This window comes from Nicotiana tomentosiformis, chromosome 6 (genome assembly GCF_000390325.3).
Source record: "Nicotiana tomentosiformis chromosome 6, ASM39032v3, whole genome shotgun sequence".
Taxonomy (NCBI): Eukaryota; Viridiplantae; Streptophyta; class Magnoliopsida; order Solanales; family Solanaceae; genus Nicotiana; species Nicotiana tomentosiformis.
In genome coordinates this window covers 142,536,380-142,560,885 of record NC_090817.1, presented here as the reverse complement: position 1 = coordinate 142,560,885, position 24,506 = coordinate 142,536,380, and the positions used below count along the sequence as shown (strand labels likewise).

General features: G+C 33.7%; 2 protein-coding genes and 1 non-coding gene across 3 annotated transcripts; 1 reads left to right on the top strand and 2 right to left on the bottom strand.

The window, feature by feature from the left end:
• Positions 1-1,890: 1,890 nt before the first annotated feature.
• Positions 1,891-11,729, bottom strand: LOC104116912 (fimbrin-2-like). The gene is made up of 14 exons (XM_009627874.4): positions 11,506-11,729; positions 11,185-11,355; positions 10,391-10,632; positions 10,118-10,289; positions 9,364-9,402; positions 9,080-9,148; positions 8,872-8,988; positions 8,286-8,497; positions 7,648-7,803; positions 4,699-4,898; positions 4,402-4,559; positions 3,740-3,836; positions 2,763-2,854; positions 1,891-2,368 (listed from the first exon to the last, which is right to left on the bottom strand). Exons 1-14 carry the CDS (start codon positions 11,590-11,592, stop codon positions 2,186-2,188), a joined length of 1,995 nt encoding a protein of 664 aa, XP_009626169.1. The 5' UTR covers positions 11,593-11,729; the 3' UTR covers positions 1,891-2,185.
• Positions 11,730-15,442: 3,713 nt separating this feature from the next.
• On the top strand, positions 15,443-15,781 carry LOC138894870 (uncharacterized). Its single transcript, XM_070179604.1, has one exon. The coding sequence runs from the start codon at positions 15,443-15,445 to the stop codon at positions 15,779-15,781; it is 339 nt and encodes a 112-aa protein (XP_070035705.1).
• Positions 15,782-21,821: 6,040 nt separating this feature from the next.
• Positions 21,822-21,894, bottom strand: TRNAK-UUU (transfer RNA lysine (anticodon UUU)). Its single transcript has one exon. It is a non-coding gene; the product is annotated as a tRNA-Lys (tRNA).
• Positions 21,895-24,506: the final 2,612 nt, after the last annotated feature.

Below are 24,506 nucleotides of genomic sequence, written 5' to 3'. Positions count from 1 at the left end.
TTCTCAATTAGTATCATTCAATATATTCACCTTAAACTTTGTTCCAGTTTTATAATTTTATCAGTTCAATTTCACAAATTATCATACTTCATTTTTTATTTCAGCAAGAACATATAACCTTGATGATCTAAGAGTTTTTCTATAATTTTTTTTTGAGAGATTCTCAAGTTCATTCGATAAGACAAAAATAAGATTATTTATATTTTTATTATAATTCTTCAAAAATTCGTCAAATAACAGAAATTGACAAATTAAATCTTTATGTCTTCTCAATTAATGCCCCTTAAAGGTTTCAATTATGTTATGCCTCTATAGTGAAGTTTAAGTTATTAAAATAAAAAGGAAAAAAATTATCTTTACATAGCTTTGACAAAACATGTGTGGGCAAAGAAAGCACTATTGAAACATAAAATTTTAATAGGGCGACAAATTACTCAAAGAGTATAGTCACTCTATCGGTTTAATAATTACTAAAAAAGTTATTGAATTCACTAAGTATGTGTATAAATATTACTTTAATACATTTTAATTTTTTATATAATTTATTTTAAATTCCTAAATATCAGAATTTCCTACATATTTCGATTAAGAAAAAATTTAGTAAATAAAATTTTAATTAATTTTAAAGTCCTAAATATTAATAAAATTTTTAATTTTTAATTTTATATAAAATCTATATTAAAGGATAAAAGTCAATCAACATTTTATTTAGGAATTTCATACTTTTTATAATATATATTAAGGCTTGTACGATTTTATATGATTAAATATGATTTTAATTATACATGAATTGTTTATTTGTACAATAAAAATAAAAGCTTATTGTTTAGCATTCAGACAATGTTACGTGCTTCGTGTTTTGAACTAATTTTATGTCTTTTTTATGGTGATGAACTGATGATTCTCATATAAACTATATATTTGCTGATCCCGTTAAGCTTTCTGAATATTACACATATGAATTTATTTTCAATTAGTGTACTTTATATAAGGTAAATATATTGATAGATTTTAAATTCTTAAATAGTAGGACTTTCTACCTAGTATAATAAGGAAAGATATTATAAGCAAAAATTTAGGTGATTCTAATGTCCTAAATATTAGGGAGATAATTAAATTACTATTTTGTTCAATACAAAAAAAATTACAAATGGTAAAAAAGACAAACGGCATTTCGAGTATAGATTCTAGTTACCTTTTATCATCAAGAAATAATTGAGGAGAGCTGTAAATAAATATAAAAATTATTCTAAGATTATTTTGTTTTATTTAAATTATAGATGAATATAAAAGATAATTTTCCCCATATTCTTTATTCTTTAATGATCTCTTGTTAAAACAAATCATATAACTAAAATTATATTTGTCATGGATTATAAAATAAAATATTTCAAAAAGAATAATCTTCTATGCCCACGCACAATTAAATAGAAGAATATGACTCTACAAAGTTTTTAATATTTTATTTGCCGATCTTCGTTAATCTTTAATGGTCTTGTGTGAAAAGGTCATCTAACTAAACTTACATTTATAAAAATCAAATCTCTCCTATTTTTATCCCGTCAATATCCCTAGTTGAGATTATTTTTCAAAACGGACTAGAAAAAAGACTAAAAACTATTAAGTGACAAAAAAATTTAGAAATATATAAAATTAAGCGTTAATTGTAAGTGGCGGGGCCAAAATTTTTACCAAGGGATTTGAAATATTAAAAAGTAAATATACGAACAAGCCAAGAGGATTCAACATCTATTATAAATGCATAAAAAATAATTTTGACATACAGTGGAATTTTTAGGGCGAAAGGGGTTCCGATGATCCCCTTTCGCCACCCTAGCTCTGCCGGTGTTAACCGCAATAGATTAAAATTCGAAAAGTTATCTATTTAAATTTGAAGAGTAAAATATTTCATTGGATATTAAGATTATTTAGGTCTTTTTACATACAAATTCACTAGTAAACATATAAAAGCCAAGGTATACTACAGAAGATCTCTTATACAATACAATACAAAAAAAATAAAAATCTCTAACTCTATTCATTATATATATTTTCTTTTAGGAAAACTGCAATCGTACACTATTGACTACTACAAAGCCATACACCCTACTTTTTTCAAAATTTCAAACAATGAGCACAAGGAATTTTTAAAAAGAAAATCAGCGCACGTGAAAAATTTTCCGAGTTATCTGTTGCTGTTTTCATCCATTGAACACTCGGAAGCAGTATCATCCAACGTTAAGGTTGAAGTTGTGTCGACTGAGCTACTATCACTATCTGAAGATGTACAGGTTTGATCTTCCATTGGTTGTTTCAAGTGCCAATACATTATACTTGCTGTGAGTGTGAGGATCATCTTTTGATTTACCTGATTAAAACACACTACTATATTATGATTTTGCATAAAACAGTAGTCAGTTAAGGCACTGGCGGAGGTAGAAATTTCATCAAACGATTCAGAGAGATGCTCTGTTGTGTTTAGGGGAATCAACAATTTATAAAGGTTTTTTCAACTATATACACAATAGAATTTTCAGGCGAACGAATTCTGTTGAGCTCCATTTGGTAAACGTGGCTCTGCCACCGAGTAGAGGATACAAAAGATGTAGAGAGATTTGACTTGTTTTATGTACTACTAGAGGCAGCAAATTCACATTATCGCCCAAAAGCTAAAGATAGAATGCATCAGTCATCCATGCATCTTGAGGGGGATTCGAGAATGCAAGTGTCAGATAAGGATAGTTAACCAAATGAAGGATTACCTCAATCAGATCTTCGGGTAACAAAAATATTGAACATCCAAGTTTCCTTGCAATACTGATAATGTAGGTTGCGTTCATCTTCTTCTGCTCCTCTGCATCACCGAAGATTTCGTTTAGCTAAAAAGTCATATGTAGGAGTAATAATCACGACTGAAGGGAGAAATACAAAATAAGTCACTCAAAAAGGTACTATAGATGACACACGGTCAATAAGCTATTTGGCTCAACAAGCATATAAAGCTACTTTAACTACATTAAATGATGTCAATTGGTCAGGATTATCCAGGTTATGGGTGCCTCTATTCCTCTTTCTCAATTTGACAGCCATTTCTTCAGAATGTTTGCATGATTCATTAAAATCACTCTTAACTAGTGCATGTTTCGACTCTCTAAAATGTGGATATATCATGGGGGAAAAGCAGAGAACGATTTCCTTGGCAAAAAAGGAAATTAGTAAAGACATAGCAAACCGGAACTGTGAGCCCTTTCTATTAAGAGCTTGGCACCTCCCTTACCTAGGATTAGTATTCAAGTATCATCTAACTAGTGATGCTGAAGTTCCGTTTCCACAAGTTAAAGATGCTTCATAACGCACCAAGTGGGTTGTCAATATATAAATGATAGGAGATCTAGTACACGTTCACAAATATCATCATATTCAATCATTTAATATTTTAGAAACCTTCGTAAAGTGGTTGTGGAGCTTCAATCATAGGAAAATGCGTTAGTGTAGATTTATTGTGCTACTCCCTGATATGAAGTTCAAGATACGCTCTCTTTGCAGCAAGCTCAAAAGATTCAGCCAGGCATCACACAAAATTTTCATCCAATAGTATTTTGATGGATTTGCTATTAGTAAAATAAAAAGAACAGAAGAAATAGAGAGAGAACAATGCCTCGTGTTGATACTAACAAGCAACTAAATTAAATCAGAACAACTGAAAGAAGGAACCTATTTGAAGTCTGAAATAAGTTACCAGTTTCTCCTTTTGTAACAAGACTCCAGTTAACAGCTCGAGGGTGTACAGCACTAAGCAGCTCAAGGAAAAAGATGCCATCCGACAAACTCTTATCCTGTAAATTTAACAGAGTCAGTTCTCTGTCTCACAGTAATGGGAGGTAAAAGAGGTGTATGCTAGCCAACTTGTGAGGTATTACTCCATAAGCAATGCGTCATCCAACAATGGGATACATGATCCGAAAAAGATGCACATGAAGCATCAAATTTTACGGAAAAAAACAGGTGTCCAATTGAAATCAGGGATTGTATAGAAGTTAAAAAATTTCTTCTCGAGCCATATCATGTAAGTTTCCACCAGGAAAAAAACTTGATTGTTATATTTAGTCATCTTAATTGAAAGTTCGATGGTTAGGAATTTACATATCATATGTATACATGTATAGTCTGCTTAAGTAAAACTTGAACTTGAGCTTGATGAGGACACAACACTATTTTCATCCCTTTTAATTACCCAGCACAAAACATTTCAAAGCAAGGTTCAAAACATTGAAAATAAATTGTATATGCACGCGCACACACACACACGCTCGCAAAGCCCATGCTTTATCAGAATAATCAATGAAGGCCTCTCAACACTATTGTTCTGAATCTGAAAAGACTGATCTTTAGAAATTATACCTTAAAACTAGCCATGCGACTCTTGCTTCCTGAATTTCTTACTTTGCTGTTGGACCACTCTAAAATATCTGCATCAGTGATTTCCTTCCCATTGGAATGAAATCTCAAATTCTTCAAGAGCTGAAGCATGTTGCATCGCATTAACTGCCACAAGTAAGCTGAAATAGGGAACGGAGAATGTTGGTCCATAACAGGTTGAGTTACCCCCCCACAAATAACCAAACAAAGCAGGTTGATATTACAGATATGAATAAATTTAAGGAGAAAAAAAGAAGAATAAAGAACGATATCACTTACCCAATATTAATTTCTTATTTCCTTGTACAATGTCATTTCCAGCAATATTTACAAGAGAAAACTTCAGTTGTTTCCCAATCTTCACAACTTGGTTGCAATTCTCTACTTTTCTGAAGGGCATCTTAATTGGAGGCTTAGTAGCAATTTTCCAATTAACAATTCCAGGAGACACCTTGTCAAGTGTCTCTAAAAGCAACCATCTGGAAAGACACAAACATTCATTAGATTGAAAAAAATGCGCTTGCGCACGCGGAAACACACACACACTCATAGAAAAGTTGTAAAAGGTGGCCTTTTTGTGAGCCTTGTTGGCACATTTGGACATTTTATTTAAGGCCTTGTTGGCCAAATAAATGGCCTTGTATTTTGAGAGGATGTGACCAATTGTTGGCCAAGCATTTCTTACTTATCTTCCTATGTAATGAAGACTCTCTGCTCATTTGGAAACACACCAACAAAACTTGAGTCTTCATTTCTTGTTTCTTCCTTTCTTCCTTTATTAAGAGTGTTTTGTATGAGAGTTAGTGTTGGGAAGCACTTGTGTGAACCCTTTCTTTGGAGTGATCTTGTGAGGTTATTCCCTTAGGGTATTTGGGATTAATTAGAGTATTTACTCTAATTTTGTACTCTTTTTTGTACTCTTATTGTTATAGTAAATTGCCCCTCTCCGCTTGTGGACGTAGGTCACTTTGACCGAACCACGTTAGATTTGTGTCTTCTTTATCTACTTTAATTGTCGTTGTTATCAACTTCCATTGTCTTTGTTATTACCATTATACCGTTGTTTGGCTATATTCTGCACTACCCGGGTTCCCGATCCTAATAAATTGGTATCAGAGCCGGATCTAACCGGGTTAGTTTCAATAGCCAAAATGACTCTAACAAAGACCTATGTTGAGAAATTTGACCGAAGTGCAAACTTCGGAATGTGGCAATTAAAGATGGAAGCTATCCTAATTCAGGATGGCTTAGACTTGGCGTTGCAAGAAAAGGAGAATAAGCCGGTTAAAATGATGGACGAGGAGTTTGCCATCATAGACAAAAAGGCAAAAGCAGGTATCATTTTAAATCTCTCAAATGAGGTTTTACGTGAAGTTTCTGTAGAAACCATAGCTAAAGGCATGTGGGAAAAATTGAAAACCTTATATATGAAGAGGACGATGGAAAATAGACTTTACCTGAAACAGAAGCTTTATACAATTCGTATGGGTGAAGGTTACCTCTATTCTCTCTCATCTTGACACCTTTGATTTCATTTTATGGATTTGAGTAATATAGGTGCTGAAATTAAAGATGAGGATCAAGTCGTGTTACTGCTTTGTTCTCTACCCCCATCTTTTAAGCATACAAGAGATACTATACTTTATGCAAAGGATAATATCTCTTATAAGGATATTAAATCTATCTTAAAATCAAAAGAACAGATAGATAGTGATATTACTGGGGAAGCTAGTGGAACTCAAGCGAAAGTTGGCTTGTTTGTTAGGGGCAAATCCGACTCCATATTCAGATACAATAATTTACAGTGTCGCTATTATCATAAGAAAGGTCACAATATCTCTGAATGTTATAAACTAAAAAATAAAGAAAAGCATAAAGAAAGAAAAAATGAGCACAAAAATACTGACACCGCCGAAGCTAGTGTAGCAACTGATGAGATTGAAGGAACTATATTTTTAGCAACTGAAACTAGTTTCAAATTAGACAATGAGTGAATTTTAGATTCCGGTTGTTCATATCATATGTGTCCTAGAAGGGACTTGTTTTCTACATATGTTTCAGTTGCAGGTGGAGTTGTCCAACTGGGTAACAATGTTACTTGCAACGTTATTGGCAAAGGTACAATTCGGTTCAGAATGCACGATGATGTGGTGAGAACTCTCACCGATGTTAGATATGTTCCTGAGTTGAAGAAAAATATCATATCTTTGGGCACTTTAGAATCCCTTGGGTGCAAATTCACTCGTGAATATGGAGTTTTAAAAGTTTTTCAAGATGCTCTTGTGATCATGAAAGCACACAGATCTGGTTCGTTGTATACTTTATTGGGCTCCACTATTATAGGCCCTACTGCAGTTTCGGTATCACACAACTTGTCTGATTTTAATGGCATTAAATTTTGACATATGCCCATTGGGGCTTTTGCGGAGAAGGTGAAGCAAATTTACTATATCAGCCAAAATTAGGCCAAGGTGGAGATTTGTAAAAGGTGGCCTTATTTTTAGGTTTTTTATTTGTGAGCCTTGTTGGCACATTTGGAGTCTTTTATTTAAGGCCTTGTTGGCCAAATAAATGGCCTTGTATTTTGAGAGGATGTGGCCAATTATTGACCAAGCATTTCTTTCTTCTCTTCCTATATAATGAGGACTCTCTACTCATTTGGAAGCACAGCAACAAGACTTGAGTCTTCATTTCTTGTTTCTTCCTTTATTAAGAGTGTTTTGTATGAGAGTTAGTGTTGGGAAGCACTTGTGTGAACTCTTTCTTTGGAGTGATCTTGTGAGGTTATTCCCTTAGGGTATTTGAGATTAATTAGAGTATTTACTCTAATTTTGTACTCTTTTTTGTACTCTTATTGTTATAGTAAATTGCTCCTCTCCGCTTGTGGACGTAGGTCACTTTGACCGAAGCACGTTAGATTTGTGTCTTCTTTATCTACTTTAATTGTCGTTGTTATCAACTTCCATTGTCTTTGTTATTACCATTATACCGTTGTTTGGCTATATTCCGCACTACTCGGGTTCCCGATCCTAACAGAATTGGTCTTTGTATTCTTTACACTTTCAAAAACCAGATAGAGTTTTAATTTTCCATATGTCGTTGCATGAGCAAATTAGATCACAGCAGAGTTCAAATTATTTATCTTTTAAGCTTAGTCAGGAAATTTCGTAGTAACATAAAATAAGTCCCACCACGATAGCGAGAGTTTGCGATAGTAGAGTACCATACCCATTTCTGAGATCTTCAAAAACATTATCTATGTAAGCTGAATTTCCAAGACTATTGATCCAAAAGCGGAAAGCTCTCTCTTCCCTGGACATTTGAGCTTCATCCGGTGAAATCTCCAGAAAGGATATTTGCTTAGTTTGAGTTGATAGCCCATTCCTATGGATAAGAGGTTTATGGTCAATTCAAGATAGAAACAAACAATCAAATAACTAAATTTTACAGTTAAATATAGCACTAATTTCACCATACATGCTATGAAGTGATAATCTCTCAAACTTGACTGGCTGAATTGGCTAATCATACTAGTAGTTTGGTCGGTTTATTAAAATATTGAGGTGGCAAAAGGAACTACTACTCTAAGTCACTCTGCTAGCATTTGACAGCGTTTTTAAAAGAGCAAGGGATGAAATGCAAATTAACATGGTCCATCAGTTGTATACTTTCTGTCTATATTGCTAATGACAATTAAAAATACCAAAACCTTGGCCTACAACAATTGAAACTCTTTAAGAACACAAAAGGCTTAACCAGCAACAGCTGTCTTCTCTCACAGTTGTGTTATAAACGAAAGAAAACTTCAACTGAAATAGTCTGCAAGTTCGTAAGTTGAAATTATGAAAGAAACAGTAGCTTCGTACCTATGCTGAAAGATATGTGCCACAAATGCAAGGTTAAGATTTGGAGAACCTTCCACAATATCTTTTGCTGTTAAGTATCTTTTGCAACCCATCCTATCCGCATGTTCCAAAACCAACTTCGCTCTTGCTAAATGGTCTTTCGTAGTGAGTGTGGTAGGATTAGTGTGCTCTGGGGCAAGAACATTTAAGAGGTGAGCATAAGCTTCTCCGTCCTACAAAATCAAATGGATGGTTAAGAATTCAGCATTATACGCTCAAAATTGATAAAGAAATTACATGAAGGGGATGAAGAGGAAAGCTCTTTTGCTTTATTTCTGGGCTGGAAGTACAAGAAATCACTCATTCTATAAAACTAAAAAGCTTATTTAAGAACCCTCAACGTATAGATATCTTTAAATTATGGGAACTGGCTGATCTTTAGTTTCAATGGAAAACTTAATTAAAATTTCTGGCATTGGAAATAAAATTACAAGCACCACAGACTCACTCTCTCTGAAGGGAAAAGATTATCTTTTAATGACCAAGGAAAATGTTGCAAATGTTCAAATTTGCATGATGATGCAAATTCCAGCTCATTTTTAATTACCTTTATGTCAGATGAGAAGTTTGTCACAGTTTTCTCATATTTAGCTTTCTTCAATTGAAAATTCATCCATCTAAGCAAGATTTTTTCTGGAGGTAGACTCATCAGCTCCTCTACATCCTGAAATCACAGATTTGAGATAATCAAGTATATAACACAAGTTTTGCCAAAGCTGTCAATTAGTGAGGCATTGATGAGTGTGTGTGTTTACCTTGCTATCATCAACTAACTCCATCAACTGAGGTGTTTTCTTTAAGTTGAGATCTGCCAATAGTTGAATCTGAAATAACATCAAAGAAAATCAATATCCTCATATCTTTTTGGTTATGATTTTAAGTCTTACGAGCTAAAATATATGCTGGTGACTTTTAAAATCTTAATGCTGATTCCTTCATCTTGTAAGATAAAATATTCGTATTAAAATAACCTCATTCATTGTTTCAAGGTTTTAAAATCCGCTAAAATTTTCATTAAGGACACATATAGAACTCTTACCTTAATAATCTGAGATATCACTCCAAGAACAAGATGCCTCTGGAAACCGACAGAAAAGACAATGTATTAGACCAGTATGTAACACTGCAGAAACTGAAGTTATACAAAAAATGCCAGTCATAAAACCACACAGACCAGTATGTAACACTGCAAAAATTGAAGTTCGACAAAAAATGCCAGCCGTAAAATCAAACAGAAAAAAGTTTCACTGATATAATTAAACTTGTGAATATGTCTTGAGGAATACCGAAAACATGAAACACATTTTTGATTAACAATTAAACCATGATATTGCATTAAGGAGCATAGGATGGATGACTAAAATCAACATAATCCAGCTACAGGACCAAAAAACAAGATAATGTTGAGACTTGAGGCAGCAGGAATAAAGACATATGATTGAATCATATCACTGGCAAGCAAGAAGAGATTTAACGTCACCCTCAGCCATAAGTTTCAGGGTTACATTCTCATTCAAATGAAAGGAGAAAGGCAGGCTAGCTGATATTACATGAAAGCTGCTCAAAGCCAAGGGAAAAAATGCTATTGATAGAGCTATTAGACTGTTACATGATTTTACGAGAATGACATGCCAGAAACAAAGTTTACAAACCCACGATTGATGGGATTCCTATGGTAAGTTGGTAACTCAACAGGGAACGGAGTCAAAACTAAAGATGTTTCGGAATAATGTCCTAAATTTATATGACAAATCCATTTGGAGGACAGATTGCTAATGTGAAAGTGATCATACCCTTCCTTCAATAAAATCTTGAGTGCCTATATTGACTAGAGTACATCCAATTGCCTTAGCAGAGTTGAGGCACAAGGTATGATTTTCATTCCTTTCCCAAGGATTCAGCATTCTCTTCATATTTATTGCCCGTTCATCGATTGTTCCAGGTACTGCCACATTGATAAGCTTGCTGAAGAACAATATTTATTAACAATCTAGTCCAAGAAGTTTTACAAATTTGAGGCATAGTATTAAATTATTAATATACAAAGAGAAAGATTTGATGCTCACCAAATAAGAACTCCATCCTTTGCAATCTCAAAGAGATCATTACTTGACGGATCAACAGGAAGGTATTTCTTCAAAAACTCATCATCAGCGAGATAGCTGTTAATATGTGCAACATATGATGCCTTCTCAGATTCACTGATGGTGTGGAGCAATGTAGAAGTTGCTGACTTAACAAAAGCTGATGAACTTTTTGCAGTACTTCCCATCCTTGCAGCAGCATGTGCTTGGATTTTCAAATAAACCTGTCACGAGTTCAACAATTCTTGCATTCTTAGATAAATCCACCAACAAATTCTTGATGAGTTTGTTATTAGAATTTACAAAGTTTAGAGGCAGAGTGAAACTACTAAAACCAAAGGCTTGTAGTAGTTACTAAGAAGCAAACCTAAAATGTACTACTATTGTTATTTCTTATGCTAAATATAGATCTGGTTAAGCTTGTTAGTATTCACTAATGTTTCCTTCTTCCTCTTCCTAGCTTTAACACAAATTTCATAATGGAAAATTTTCTCTGCTTTCGCCCCCAACACGTAAGCTTTGTTGAACCTCGTTAAATCCTTGTTTTACTTCTTTTCTCAATTTGATTTGTGTATGATTCTGCCCTAGTAAACCACAAGTATATTGCAACATCTTTCAAATCAAGTTTAAACTCAATTCAGCTTTTGTTCCCGACTGTAACAACAGTTTCTAAAAAGGAAAAAGGCTCTAATATCTTCTTCAAATTTGAAAATGCAGTTATGCAGAGTATAGACATGAATCCAATGCACCGAATACTCAACGCGATCGCGTGTTACCTGAAGAAATAGCTCGAAATCAACGTCTTCGTCCAAGTTTTTATAGGAATCTCTCAGAAACGTTTCTCTTTCTTGCTCCGCAAGATTCTCATCCACGTGTTTTAATCTCGCCATTTTGGAAGGTAAGTCCGCGAGCTTCAAACCTCCATTTTCTCTCTTCATCGCATTGAACTGCAAAGAACAACAATCCTTAAGATGAACTGATCCTGATCAATCGATCAATAGATATAAATCAACTCAACGTCGATCCAAAATTAGTTGAATTCACTACATAAGCAGAGTAATTAATCAATTATAGAGATTGAACATGGCAAAACTTACATGAGATTTCAAACGCCGAAGTTCGACCTGAGTGAACTGATTCTGAAGCCATGGATCAGATACAAAAACACCTACATATCCAGCCATTGTTTGATCTGCTGTTGATCAAAAGTTCCGATTTTATACCGAAACGAAGAAGAGAAAATTGAAGAATTGGTTTGAATTACTGCAGATGTTTCTCTCACTAAGTTGAGTGAGAGAAGCATGTGATTTGAGAGGGAGAGAGCTGCCTAATAGTATAGTAGACTGGGGACAGAGAGGAGCTGTCAGTGTTCAAAGCTGTTTTGAGTAAAATTCAAATTATGACGGTATTGTCCCTTTTTGTTAACCGCTAATCCTCATATTAGCATAACGTCTTAATTAAAGTAATATTTTTTATTTAGTAATGATAGATTAGAGAGCTGTAAACACTGTGGATCAAACAAATTGATGATCAATTAACTTTTATTTTATTATACTAAAATCACTGAACGATATTTTATAACGAAAAAATCACTCAAATTTATCTATATCATATAGAGTCACTACACAATTATTTTGTAACAAGAAGTCACTCAGCCTAGAAAATATCTCGTTTTATTTCTGCCTATTAGCTTTTTGTGATACTTTATCAAAATTGAGTGACTTTTTTATTACGAAAAATAGTTTACTGAATTTTGCGATGCTTAATTAAAGTTGAGTAACTTTTCGTTGCAAAAATAATTCAATAACTTTTGTGTAATAAAGTGAAAATTGAGCGATCACCCTAATTACCTTATCTATTTTCAGATTCATCCCAATATATGTTTATAAGAGTTTGACAATTACATGTATAATTTTTAATATTTAAAAATTCATACGAAATATTAATCCGTTTCATATATACCTGCTAGTTAGGCAAACAAAACATTCATGCAACCTAGTTAACTACTCCATTACATTTTTTAAAAAAAAGTATAATTGTTGCTTTATACTATTTTTTTTTTAAAGAAGTTGAAAATATTGTTTGCTCATGAAATATGATCAAATTTTGAAAAAAAATTGATTATTTTTTTCAAGTTCCGAAAATATGGTTTAAGGTAGTTTTTGGGTGAATTTTTTTTTTCCACTCACAAAACTTCAACTTTTTCTCAAATAAAGTGCATGTACAAACACAATTTCAACTTTCAAAAATTATTTTTCAAAACCTTTTTTTTCAATTTTTAACCAAATCTATGTTCAAATTAAACGCTAGCTAAGCCTTGCTTGGATGTACTTGTTTTGGTTTCACCTTTCTTCACTTTGATAATTAGATATGTCTTGCTTGCTGTGAAAATCAAGGGTGTTAGAAATTCGAATAAGAATATAATATAAACAAGGATTGGTCCTACTTATACCTACTTCATATTTTCTTCAGGGTTACATCTCTTTATGATACGAAATCTAGCTTGTGTAAATATTTTGGTAATGTTTAAGTATTTTAAGTATGTTTTTTTAAAAGAAAATAGAGGCTCACCGGATTTTTCTCTGCGGTAGAGTAATATCGCTACTAGTAAGAGAGAATTAACTTTATCCATTTGGACAAAATCCATACTCCCCTAGCTATTCGTACTTTGATCAGGCTTTGAAAAATTTCGAAATTATCGAGTTTCTTGGGAATCGAAGGGTCAAGATCCTGATAGAGCAACTAGTAGTCCCATCAGTACTAAACGAGCTCCTTCCGGCTTTAATTTAGTTAGACACAAACAGCTAATAAAGAGTCATTATATTTAACTATTCGAAATCAATTAGGAAAATGAATTGAAAATTAAAGGGCCCTTAGTCATAAGAGCATCCAAATACATAATTTAGAAACACTTCAATTCCTGTTTGTTCATTTCGAAGGGAAAACCTAAAGGCTAAAGTAGCAAAAATTAACCTCAAGGTACGAGGGTTTTACAAAATCAAGTAATTACCACTATAGAACTTTGATGTGCGTGGCTTAGCTTGCGAATAATGAAGTTTTATTTTTTTTCACGCTTGGACTCAGGTTCAATCTTTTAATAGAATGGTAATTTAATACGATTTTTTGGTTTCTCACCCGATGCTCGATATCCATTAGGACCTCATCTATGAATTGAGTAAGACTCATTAAAGAGGAAAGTCTTTCCTATCAGGATATTTTTTATTTTCAGATCAGATACCACGTTCTTATTGCATGAAAGAAAGACACGTAACTGAAACCTCGAGTTCCTCTTGAATGAAAATATTTTACTAGAAATCTCTCGAATGATTTCTATAATTCTCTATTTCTTCACACTTCTCTGCATATGAAAATAGCAAAAAATACCTTTTTTGTTATAATTGTAATAAACTGACTTTAGCATAAAACAGAAAAACTTTATCCTATATAATTCTGACTACAATAATTTTAGTTTCCTACTATAACTTTAAATTAATTTTCCAAACACTTCTTTTTAGCATTTGCAAATCGAAAAGGATGAAAAACAGATCCAGGAGTAAGGGAACATTTTCAAACTTTATGGCATGGGTTATCGTAATTGTCGAGAAAGAAAAAAAGGGATTAGTTCAATTATCAAATTCTGAGGCCCACAGAAAGATGACTTGCTTTGATTTGAATAAGTACCATAACAGATCTTCTTATGCTTTCACTCTACGTGAGAATGAGATCAAGTGATCATCAACTACAAGTAGAACCTGTAGAGAATTATAATGGAATAGTATTGCTCAATTCAGGATAAGCATGGTCAGGGGCGAAGCCACATCGTCCTTGACCGCCCTTCATCGAAAAATTACGCTATGTATTAGGGGCGGAGCCAGTATGTCGCATACGGGTTCAGCCGAACTCAATAGCTTTGCTTCAAACCCTGTATTTATTTTAAAATAATCATTGAATATGTAAAAGTTATTAGTTTAGAACCCAGTAACTTAATAGAATTAGAACATCGAACCCGCTTTAAATCCTAGCTCCGCCTCTGCTATGTATATAGGTAAAATATTACATTTTAGAGGTATATATGTTAGATTTGGATTTGAATGATAGACAATAACTTAATTCTACTTGCAGGAAACCAATCCCAAAGGATGTTATGAGAATGGGAAAGACTCTAACAGAAGATCTAGAAGCAAAAATCAAGGAGGCAAGAATCAAACTGTGATCACGCGTTCTATGGAAACTCGATATTCGAATCAACCATTTACGGAAGACATAAATCAATCAGCATAAGATGATCAATCAATCATGTAGATATTCGAATCAACCATTTATGGAAGGCATCAATCAATCAGTATAGAAGATCCTCTGAAAATATTCTCCCCAACGGCTCGCAAGGAAAAGGAAATCAAGGAAGCAACGAAAGGAAAAGTCCATTCTATTTTTGGAATGAAATCATCTTGATTGATTCTGAAAATCAACTCCCTTGGGTTACTGCTCAATCATTACATTGTCATGCCATGAAGAATGGAGACCAATTCACCATATATATTCTACAAAAGATGCCAAGGATTCATATACTTTGATCAAACCTAATTCAATCTCTTTGTTCTACTTCAAACAAGCATTGTAGTCTGTCATAGATTTTTTGTGTAACTAAGAAGAGAAAAGAAAGAGAAAAGAACACTTGTGAGGCATTGTATCAATTATAAGAGAGAAGAACAAAGTGATCAAAAGGTTGTTGGTGTATAACAACATCGACGCATCTGTACTAAGCCACTTCATATTTCAAAGAGATCACTCTTACAACCCAAAGGGACTAGATGTAGGATTCACTTTGAATCCAAACCAGTATAAAACATTCAGTGTCATTTACTTTCTTATATTTAGTCTTGAAAAACTAAGTCGACTAGAACGCAAATTAGTCGACTACCTCGCAAAAGAAATACAGTAATAAATTTCAATTCACCCCCCTCCCCTTTGCATTTTCAATTGGTCTCAGAGCTAGTCTCACACTTTTTGCTTAACAGCCTGTGAGAAAAGATCATGGCAAATCAAGTATATGTTGAAGCACTCTTTCAAGAAGGAACGTCGCAAATTAGGCCATCGTATTTCAATGCACAACACTTTTCTCACTGGAAAGTGCGAACGGAAATATATGTAAAATCCTATGATGTCAAAGTATGGCGCGTTATCAAAAAGAGCAATTATCCACTACCAGCAGCAGCTCAATCACCCGCTGATCCTAAAGAGATAGATGAATACACAGACGGGCAAATAGCAATTGTTCAGGTCAATGCTAAAGCACAAAATTTACTCCATAATGCTATAAAGGGAGACGAGTATGAGAAAATCTCAAGTTGTGATACAACCAAAGAAATGTGAGATAAACTGAAAGTAACTTATGAAGGAACCAGCAAAGTGAAAGAAATTCGGATAAACATGTCGGTTCATGATTATGAACTCTTCCAGATGAAAGAAGGAAAATCCATTGAGGAAATGTTTTCAAGGTTCAGCCAAATCATTAGCGATCTAAAAGCCTTTGGTAAACCCTACTCAAGTGGTGATCAAGTTCAAAAAATTCTAAGGAGCCTACCTACCACTTAGCAGACAAAAGTAGTCTCACTCGAATCTCAAGATCTAAACAAACTTTCATATGATAAACTACGGGGAGATCTTATAGCATTCGAGAAGACCCATCTCAAGAAAATAAACCAGGAAGAAAAGAAGAAAATAGTTGCCTTCAAAGCTACAACTGAAGGACCTGAAAATGATATTGATGATGACCCAGAAGCTCTTGAAGAAGAAATTGCCATATTATAAAGAAACATGGATGGATTAATGAGAAGGTATAGAAACACAAGAAGAGGAAGGATACCACCTAGGCGAACCAGGCAATACAATGAACAAGACAAGAATGATGGAAAATGTTATGAGTGTAGAAGGTATGGGCATGTTCAAGCTGAATGCATAGATCTTAAAAGAAAAGTCTCTGGAGGATTCAATAAAAAAAATCTTTCGGAAGCTGGAGTGATGAAGATAATTCAGAACACGAAGAAATAGAAAACATGTGCTTCATGACCATTTTGAAAAATAATATGAACAGATACTCTGGTTGCTGGACTGATGAAGATGCATCAGACAATGAATATAAAGAAGATACTGAAAATTATTTCATGGCATGAGGTGAAACAAGCGAGGTAAGATCCTATAACCGTGATAGATGTAATGATTTGCAGGATATTCTTGACCTTACTCTAAAGGAGTCTCAAAAAATATTGAATGAACTAAGGAGACTCAATAGAGAAAAGGAGGATTGAGAACTTAAACTCGAAGTCTGTGAAATTGAAAAAGATGTACTTCAAGATGAAGTTCAAGAATTGCAAATGTAACTTAATGGCATGCGCAAGTCCACCAGTCACAGTTCTGTCAAATCTAATAAGGCGACATACAAGTCAACAGGAAAAGGACTGGCTAGAACTGAGTCCACAAGTACTAACACAAGTAGGAGATCAAAAACTGGATCAACTCCTATGTGTCATTACTGTAACAAAGTTGGTCATAAATACTCATTTTGTAGATTTCGTAAAATAATGTCTGAGGATAGATTTGGAAACCCAAAAATAATCCTGATTCAAGTAATACTAACCAACAAGGACCCAAGCAAGCTTGGGTACCTAAAAGAAGGTGATAACTCCATTTTGCAGGAACATCAGAGAAAGAGTCGCAAAGAAAAATGGTATTTAGACAGTGCGTGTTCCAGTCACATGACGGGCGACAAAAATCTATTCAAAGAAGTCACAAAAATAAATGGAGAAAATGTCAAATTTGGAGATGATTCAAGAGGAAAGATAGTTGACACTGGCACAATTCCATTCAACAATAATTGCAATATTACTGAAGTTTATCTAGTGGATGGACTCAATTACAGTCTTCTAAGTGTAAGCCAACTGTGTGATTCGTGGTATGAAGTTAAATTCAAGAAAACTGGATGTGTTATTGAAGATGAGGCATGTAAGATTATTCTTCCAGGTAAAAGGTATGGAAACGTCTACATTCTTGATGGCATTGAAAATTTAGATAGTCATATCTCTTTAGCATTCATATCCGATGATCTATGGCTCTGGCATAAAAAACTTGGTTATGCAAGCATGCATCTTATTGAAAAGCTCTCCAAACATGATTTAGTTATTAGTCTTCCTAAGCTCAATTTTTCTAGAAATCATGTATGTGATGCATGTCAAATTGGTAAACAAACTAAAAACTCTTTCAAAATCAAGGACATTATGTCTACTACCAAGCCTCTACAATTGCTTCACATGGATCTGTTTGGACCTACTAGAACTGCAAGCATTGGAGATAAACGATATGCTTTTGTTATTATTGATGACTACTCACGCTTTACATAGGTGATTTTCCTATCTCATAAAGATGAAACATTGAAGAATTTTGAGATTTTCTGTAAAAAACATTGAACGAGAAAAGGGGCATCTTATAGAAACTATTCAAAGTAATCATGGAGAAGAATTTGAAAGTAGAGCTTTTGAAGAATTCTGCAACGATCAAGGATACACTCATAATTTCTCAGCACCAAGGTCACCGCAACAAAATGGAGTGGTTGAACGTAAGAATAGAACTCTGCAGGATATGGCAAGAACCATGACACTAGAACATTCTCCCCCAAATCATTTCTGGGCAGAGGCAGTCAACACAGCTTGTCATATTCTCAACATGTGTTTGATTCGATCCATTTTGAAGAAAACTCCATACGAATTATGGAAAGGTAAGAAACCCAATATTGGATAATTCCATTCTTTTGGAAGCAAATGTTTCATCCACAACAACTGCAAGGACAATCTTGGTAAGTTTGATCTAAGAAGTGATGAAGGTATATTTCTCGGCTACTCGAATAACAGTAGATCTTTTAGAAGCTATAATAAGCGTACCTTATGTGTAGAGGAATCCGTTCATGTTATTTTTGATGATAATAACTCTATGGCCGAGAAAGGAGATTTTGCAAGTGATGAAGAGATCAACCAAAGATCAGTGAATAGAAGACTTCAAAAGAAACTACTAACAAAACGACTTAAATCCCACAGTTGACTAATGAAGGCATCAATGAGCACGATCAACCTCTGAATGAGTCGACTAATCAACATACTGAAATAGTACCAAATGAGTGGAGAAGCGAATCAGAATATCCTCAAAAGTTCATCATTGGAAATCCAATTGATGGAATGAAAACAAGAGGAGCTTTAAAGAAAAAGGCCAACATCGCACTCATATCTCTAATAGAGCCAAAGAAAGTTGACGAAGCCTTGAAAGACTCAAGTTGGGTACAAGCAATGCAAGAAGAACTTGATCAATTTGATAAAAATCAAGTTTGGACAATGGTGCCCAAAGCAGCAAATGCAACAATCATAGGAACCAAATGGGTATTCAGAAATAAACTGAATGAAGAAGGTAAAGTTATCCGAAAAAAAGCAAGGCTAGTCGCTCAGGGTTACTCTCAACAAGAAGGAGTCGACTATGATGAAATCTTCGTTCCGGTAGCACGGTTAGAATCAATTCATATTTTATTAGCATATGCTTCTTTTAAAGGTTTTAATTTTTTTCAAATGGATGTTAAAAGTGTATTTTTAAATGGTTTCATTGATGAGGAGGTTTATGTTAAACAACCTCTCGGTTTTGAAAATTCACAGTTCTCTTATCATGTGTTTAAGTTGAATGAGGCTCTGTATGGGCTAAAGCAAGCACCTAGAGCGTGGTATGAAAGACTAAGCTCATTTTTGGTTAGTCATGAGTTTTCAAGAGGTAAGATTGACACTACTCTTTTTATCAAGAGATCATCTTCTAGAAATCTCATTATTCAAATTTATTTTGATGATATTCTATTTGGAAGTGCTAACCTTGTTTTATGCAAGGAATTCTTACATCTCATGCAAAGTGAGTTTGAAATGAGCATAACTTAATTTTACTTATAGGAAACTGAATCCCAAAGGATGTTATGAGAATGGGAAAGACTCTAACAGAAGATCTAGAAGCACAAATCAAGGAGGCAAGAATCAAGCTGTAACCGTGCGTTCTATGAAAATTGGATATTTGAATCGACCATTTACGGAAGGCATAAATCAATCAACATAAGATGATCAATCAATCAATATAGAAGATCAATCATGTAGATATTCGAATCAACCATTTATGGAAGGCATCAATCAATCAGTATAGAAGATCCTCTGAAAATATTCTCCCCAACGGCTCGCAAGGAAAAGAAAATCAAGGAAGCAACGAAAGGAAAAGTCCATTATATTTTTGGAATGAAATCATCTTGATTGGTTCTGAAAATCAACTGCCTTGGGTTACTGCTCAATCATTACACTGTCACGCCATGAAAAATGGAGACCAACTCACCATATATATTCTACAGAAGATGTCAAGGATTCATATACTTTGATCAAACCAAATTCAATCTCTTTGTTCTACTTCAAACAAACATTGTAGTCTGTCATAGATTTTTTGTGTAACTAAGAAGAGAAGAGAGGGAGAAAAGAACACTAGTGAGATATTGTATCAATTATAAGAGAGAAGAACAAAGTGATCAAAAGATTGTTGGTGTATAACAACATCGACGCATCTTTACTAAACCACTTCATATTTGAAAGAGATCACCCTTGCAACCCAAGGGGACCGGACGTAGGATTTACTTTGAATCCGAACTAGTATAAAACATTTTGTGTCATTTACTTTCTGCAATTTACTTTCTTATATTTAGTCTTGAAAAACTCAGTCGACTAGAACGCAAGTTAGTCGACTACCTCGCAAAAGAAATAATAAATTTCAATTTACCCCCTCTAGCACTTTCATATAACACATATTGAATATCCTTTGTCGGTAATTTTTTCACTTTTTTTAAATTTGCACATTTTAGGAAATTCCTAGTTTCGCCACCGAGCATAGTCTCTCTTTTTCAAACCACAACCCTCTTTCACTAAAAGATCTTCCTTCTAACTTCTTCACTTTTTTATTTCCTTTTTCTATTACATTGGAGGATCTACAGACGGAGCTAATGAGAGTTGAACCCATACAATAAAGGCTCCTATCGATATTATTAGACTATAAGTTTTGATTATTCCTTTTAATTCACTTTGTATAGCATTGCTATGGAAAGAAGGGATAATACATGGCATGATATACTTAACAAAATATGGGTATCTACGTCTAGAGGCGGATGTAGTACTCTGACACTTGGTTCATTAGAACTTAATACTTTCGACGGGAGCATAAATTTATATGTAAAAATTTATTAATATGTAACAAATAGTATGTGTGAAAGTATAATTTGAAGAACACAATGAGTTCTAACATATACCTTTTTTTTTTGTATAGCTGTGAGGCATTTACACAAACAAATATATTAAAGCACTTTAATGAACGTGGCCAATTCCAAATGCTTTTTATTTCTAAAGGATAATGCCAATGTGACACACAGAGAGAAGATAGGGAACAACCTTACGCATGTGCAGTCTAATTAAGTTGGACCCGGACCAACTAGAAGATCAATTGAATTTGTGTTACATCTACATCCCAAGTTAAGCACTCCAACATTTGGAATTCTCTATCACTTTAAGTAGCATCACATACTTTATAATTATGCAACATAAATTAGTCTTTGTATATTATTAACAATAGAATAAGGAAGATCCATTTGGATAGCAACGATTATAGAACAATTGTTTCTAAGCTTCTTTACACGTAGAAGAGTTAGCAAAGGTACAGACCTCGGACCGAACCAACGAATCAGTGTATCCACTTGAATTTGGATCAATTTCTTAGCGCTCCAAAAATTGTATACTACTATAGTATTAATATATCATTTATCTACTTTAAAACCATTACTATTATTATAATCAAAATCGTTACTAAGTGTATTTTGGTTAATTGAGTTTAGAACTGGTTAATGTGACCACAATTGAAGGACAAGTAGGGCCAATCCACACATGGGTTTCCCACACAACGCCTTTTAAAATTTGTGATTAGATTGATATTTGAGTACAAAATATCATCATTACTAGTGATTTGGACATGTTATAAAGTATGGTTCCACTCATGTGTGGCTTTGATTTGCTTTATGATTGAGATCATATTTGTCTATCAGATTCAGAGCTTTGGAAGACATTATTTGTACAAGAAGCAAATATGAGCTTGTAAAATCCACGACCACACTAATCTTATGAAGCTAACATAGTAACATTTTTTTTAACATAATAGAATCAGCTTATGTTTAGGTTTTGGAATTCCGTAACCTAGACTTTCATTCTTGCAAATTGGTGTAAAAATGAACCAGAAACACAAATTTTAAAATTCAATAGGTCTGCTGCTATTATTAAAACAAGAATTGAAGCGGAAGAGAAAAAATGAAAAAGGTCGCCGTCTGTGGGAATCGAACCCACGACCACATGGTTAAAAGCCATGCGCTCTACCAGCTGAGCTAAGACGGCCTGCTTGAACAATCTCTCTATTTATATTCTGATATCAAATATAACTATATTACCAACAGAGTCATTGCTCCCTTGGCTAAGAATTTAGCTATTTCAAATTTCTTTTTAGATGGGATGAGATGGTATGAAGGGGAGCCTTGGCGCAACGGGTAAAGTTATTGTCATGTGACCAGGAGGTCGCAGGTTCGAGTCGTGGAAACAGTCTGTTGCAGAAATGCAGGGTAAGACTGCATACAATAGACCATTGTGGTTCGGCCCTTCCCCGGACCCCGCGCATAGCGGGAGCTTAGTGCACCAAGCTGCCCTCTCATGGAATGAGCTGGTACATTGTGAGGGAACTGATAATAATTACAGTTGCTAGTTAAATATAAAAAAAAAATACACATTAGTTATCTATAAAATAGAAATATTATATATTAGTGTACAAAAATAATTTTTTGGGGTATTAGTTTTGGAGATGGCTATACGATGTAAAAATTCCATCAATAAATTGCATATGCTGATCCAAGTGCTTGGACTCCTTGGGCCAAAATGAAGTACCTCACAAGATGCTGCATTAATTCGTATCAAGAGTGTTGAAACTGAAACTAAAGTATACCAGAAGTTATATATATATATTTGGTAATTATAGTTTTTTTTGGGTTCAAACTTATATTTATATTAAAAAATTTATTAAATATATGTAAATTATTAATTTAAAATCTAATAATTTAAAAGAATTAAAATTCTGAACTTATCACCTTCAAATCTATGTTCTATGTCTCTGCCACTAGAATACGTAAATAAAGTTGCCGCAACATTATCATTAAGTTCTGCGCTAGACCCACTCGTCTTAATTGAAATGGTAGGAAGGAAGAATTGAGGGAAACTAAGGACAAGAAGACTGTCATTTAGCTTTTCTTTATTTACCTAACACAAATGTCGATAAAATTTCAAAGGTAGCAAATGTTTTTCTTTATTTTTGAATATCTTTGTTCCTAACTACTATTTGAACTGCTAGCTGCACATAATTCTTTGCAATTACTCCCCCGAGAAATCAGATGAATTTACTATCGCACTCAAAACTCATTTTTAATTATTGACTTCGTAATTTAATATTTATATATGTATGATGAATTCCTTAATACAATATAGGATCTAAGCAACATAATGAAATTTATTTGAACTCGTGCATAAAACTCTAACTCCGCCCCGAAAAAAATACATTTAGAAATGGGTGTTCTTAAAAAGAAAGGTTTGAACTTGGTGATACTCCGTGAGATTGAAATACTCGAGATTAACAAACATCAAGTAATCTTTATTTTTACGCATAATAAATTAGAAAATAGCGCACAAGATAATTTTTGCAAAATTACTTTTTCTATTTCAATTGTAAGTGAACAGTGTCACGATCCGAAATTTTCACCTTCGGACCGTGATGACACCTAACATTTCACTTGCTAGGCAAGTCAATGTTAGAATAATATTAACCAATTTTTAAATTATTAATAATCAAAGAAATAAATGCGGAAGCAAAGTTTAAAATATAGTAAAAAATTCATAAAAAATAACGGTGTCTAAATACCATTCCAGAATTTGGTGTCACAAGTGCACGAGCTTCTAGAATAATATAAATAAAGGTATGAATAAAATAAAGTTGTCTAAAAATAAACACACAGCTAAAGTAAAATAGACGGGGACTTCAGAACTACAGACGCCATGCAGTTATATCTCAAGTCTCCTCCGAATAGCTGAAATCCGAGCAAGTCTATGGCACGCCGCTGGGACCAACTCCAAAATCTGCACAAGAAGTGCAGAGTGTAGTATCAGTACAACCGACCCCATGTACTGGTAAGTGCTGAGCCTAACCTCGATGAAGTAGTGACGAGGCTATGGCGGTTCACTTACATTAACATGTACGCAATATTAATAACAACAACAAATAATAAAAATAAATCAGGTAACTCATTTATAATAATTGAAGCCAACTCAGCAGTCATAATCCATTATTATTTCACCCAATTCTGTTGCAGCGTACAACCCGCTCTCACAATATATTCTTTTTAATCAAGTCTGTCATATATTTATTTCAATCAAGTATATATATAGACTTTTAAATAAGTCTGTTGCGGCGTGCAATCCGATCCCCCAATATTAAATTTTAAATAAGTCTATTGCGGTGTGCAATATATATATATATATATATACACACACACTTTTATTTCCGTTGCGGCGTGCAACCCGTTCCCCCAATATAATTTTAAACAACTCATAAATGTAATAAAACTTACTCCAATAAATATCACGTCCAATGAGAAATTATTAAGCATCAAGGCACACAATTTATAATTTATTTATGAACCAAACAATGACAAATAATAATTTATTATAAAAATTATAGAGAAATTAGGCAGTTTAATATTTAATGTGCTAAATGTCAAATAACAATTAAAACACATAATTCAAATAGCATGTAACAATTAATGCAGGAATTCAAGACTTAATATTTGACAAAAAATAGGAGAGAAATAATTATTATAATAATTAATTTATGATTTAAAATTTTTTATGGTTTTTCAAGTAAGCAGGCAAACAATTAATTTGACGACGCAGAGACACTCGTCACCTCGCCT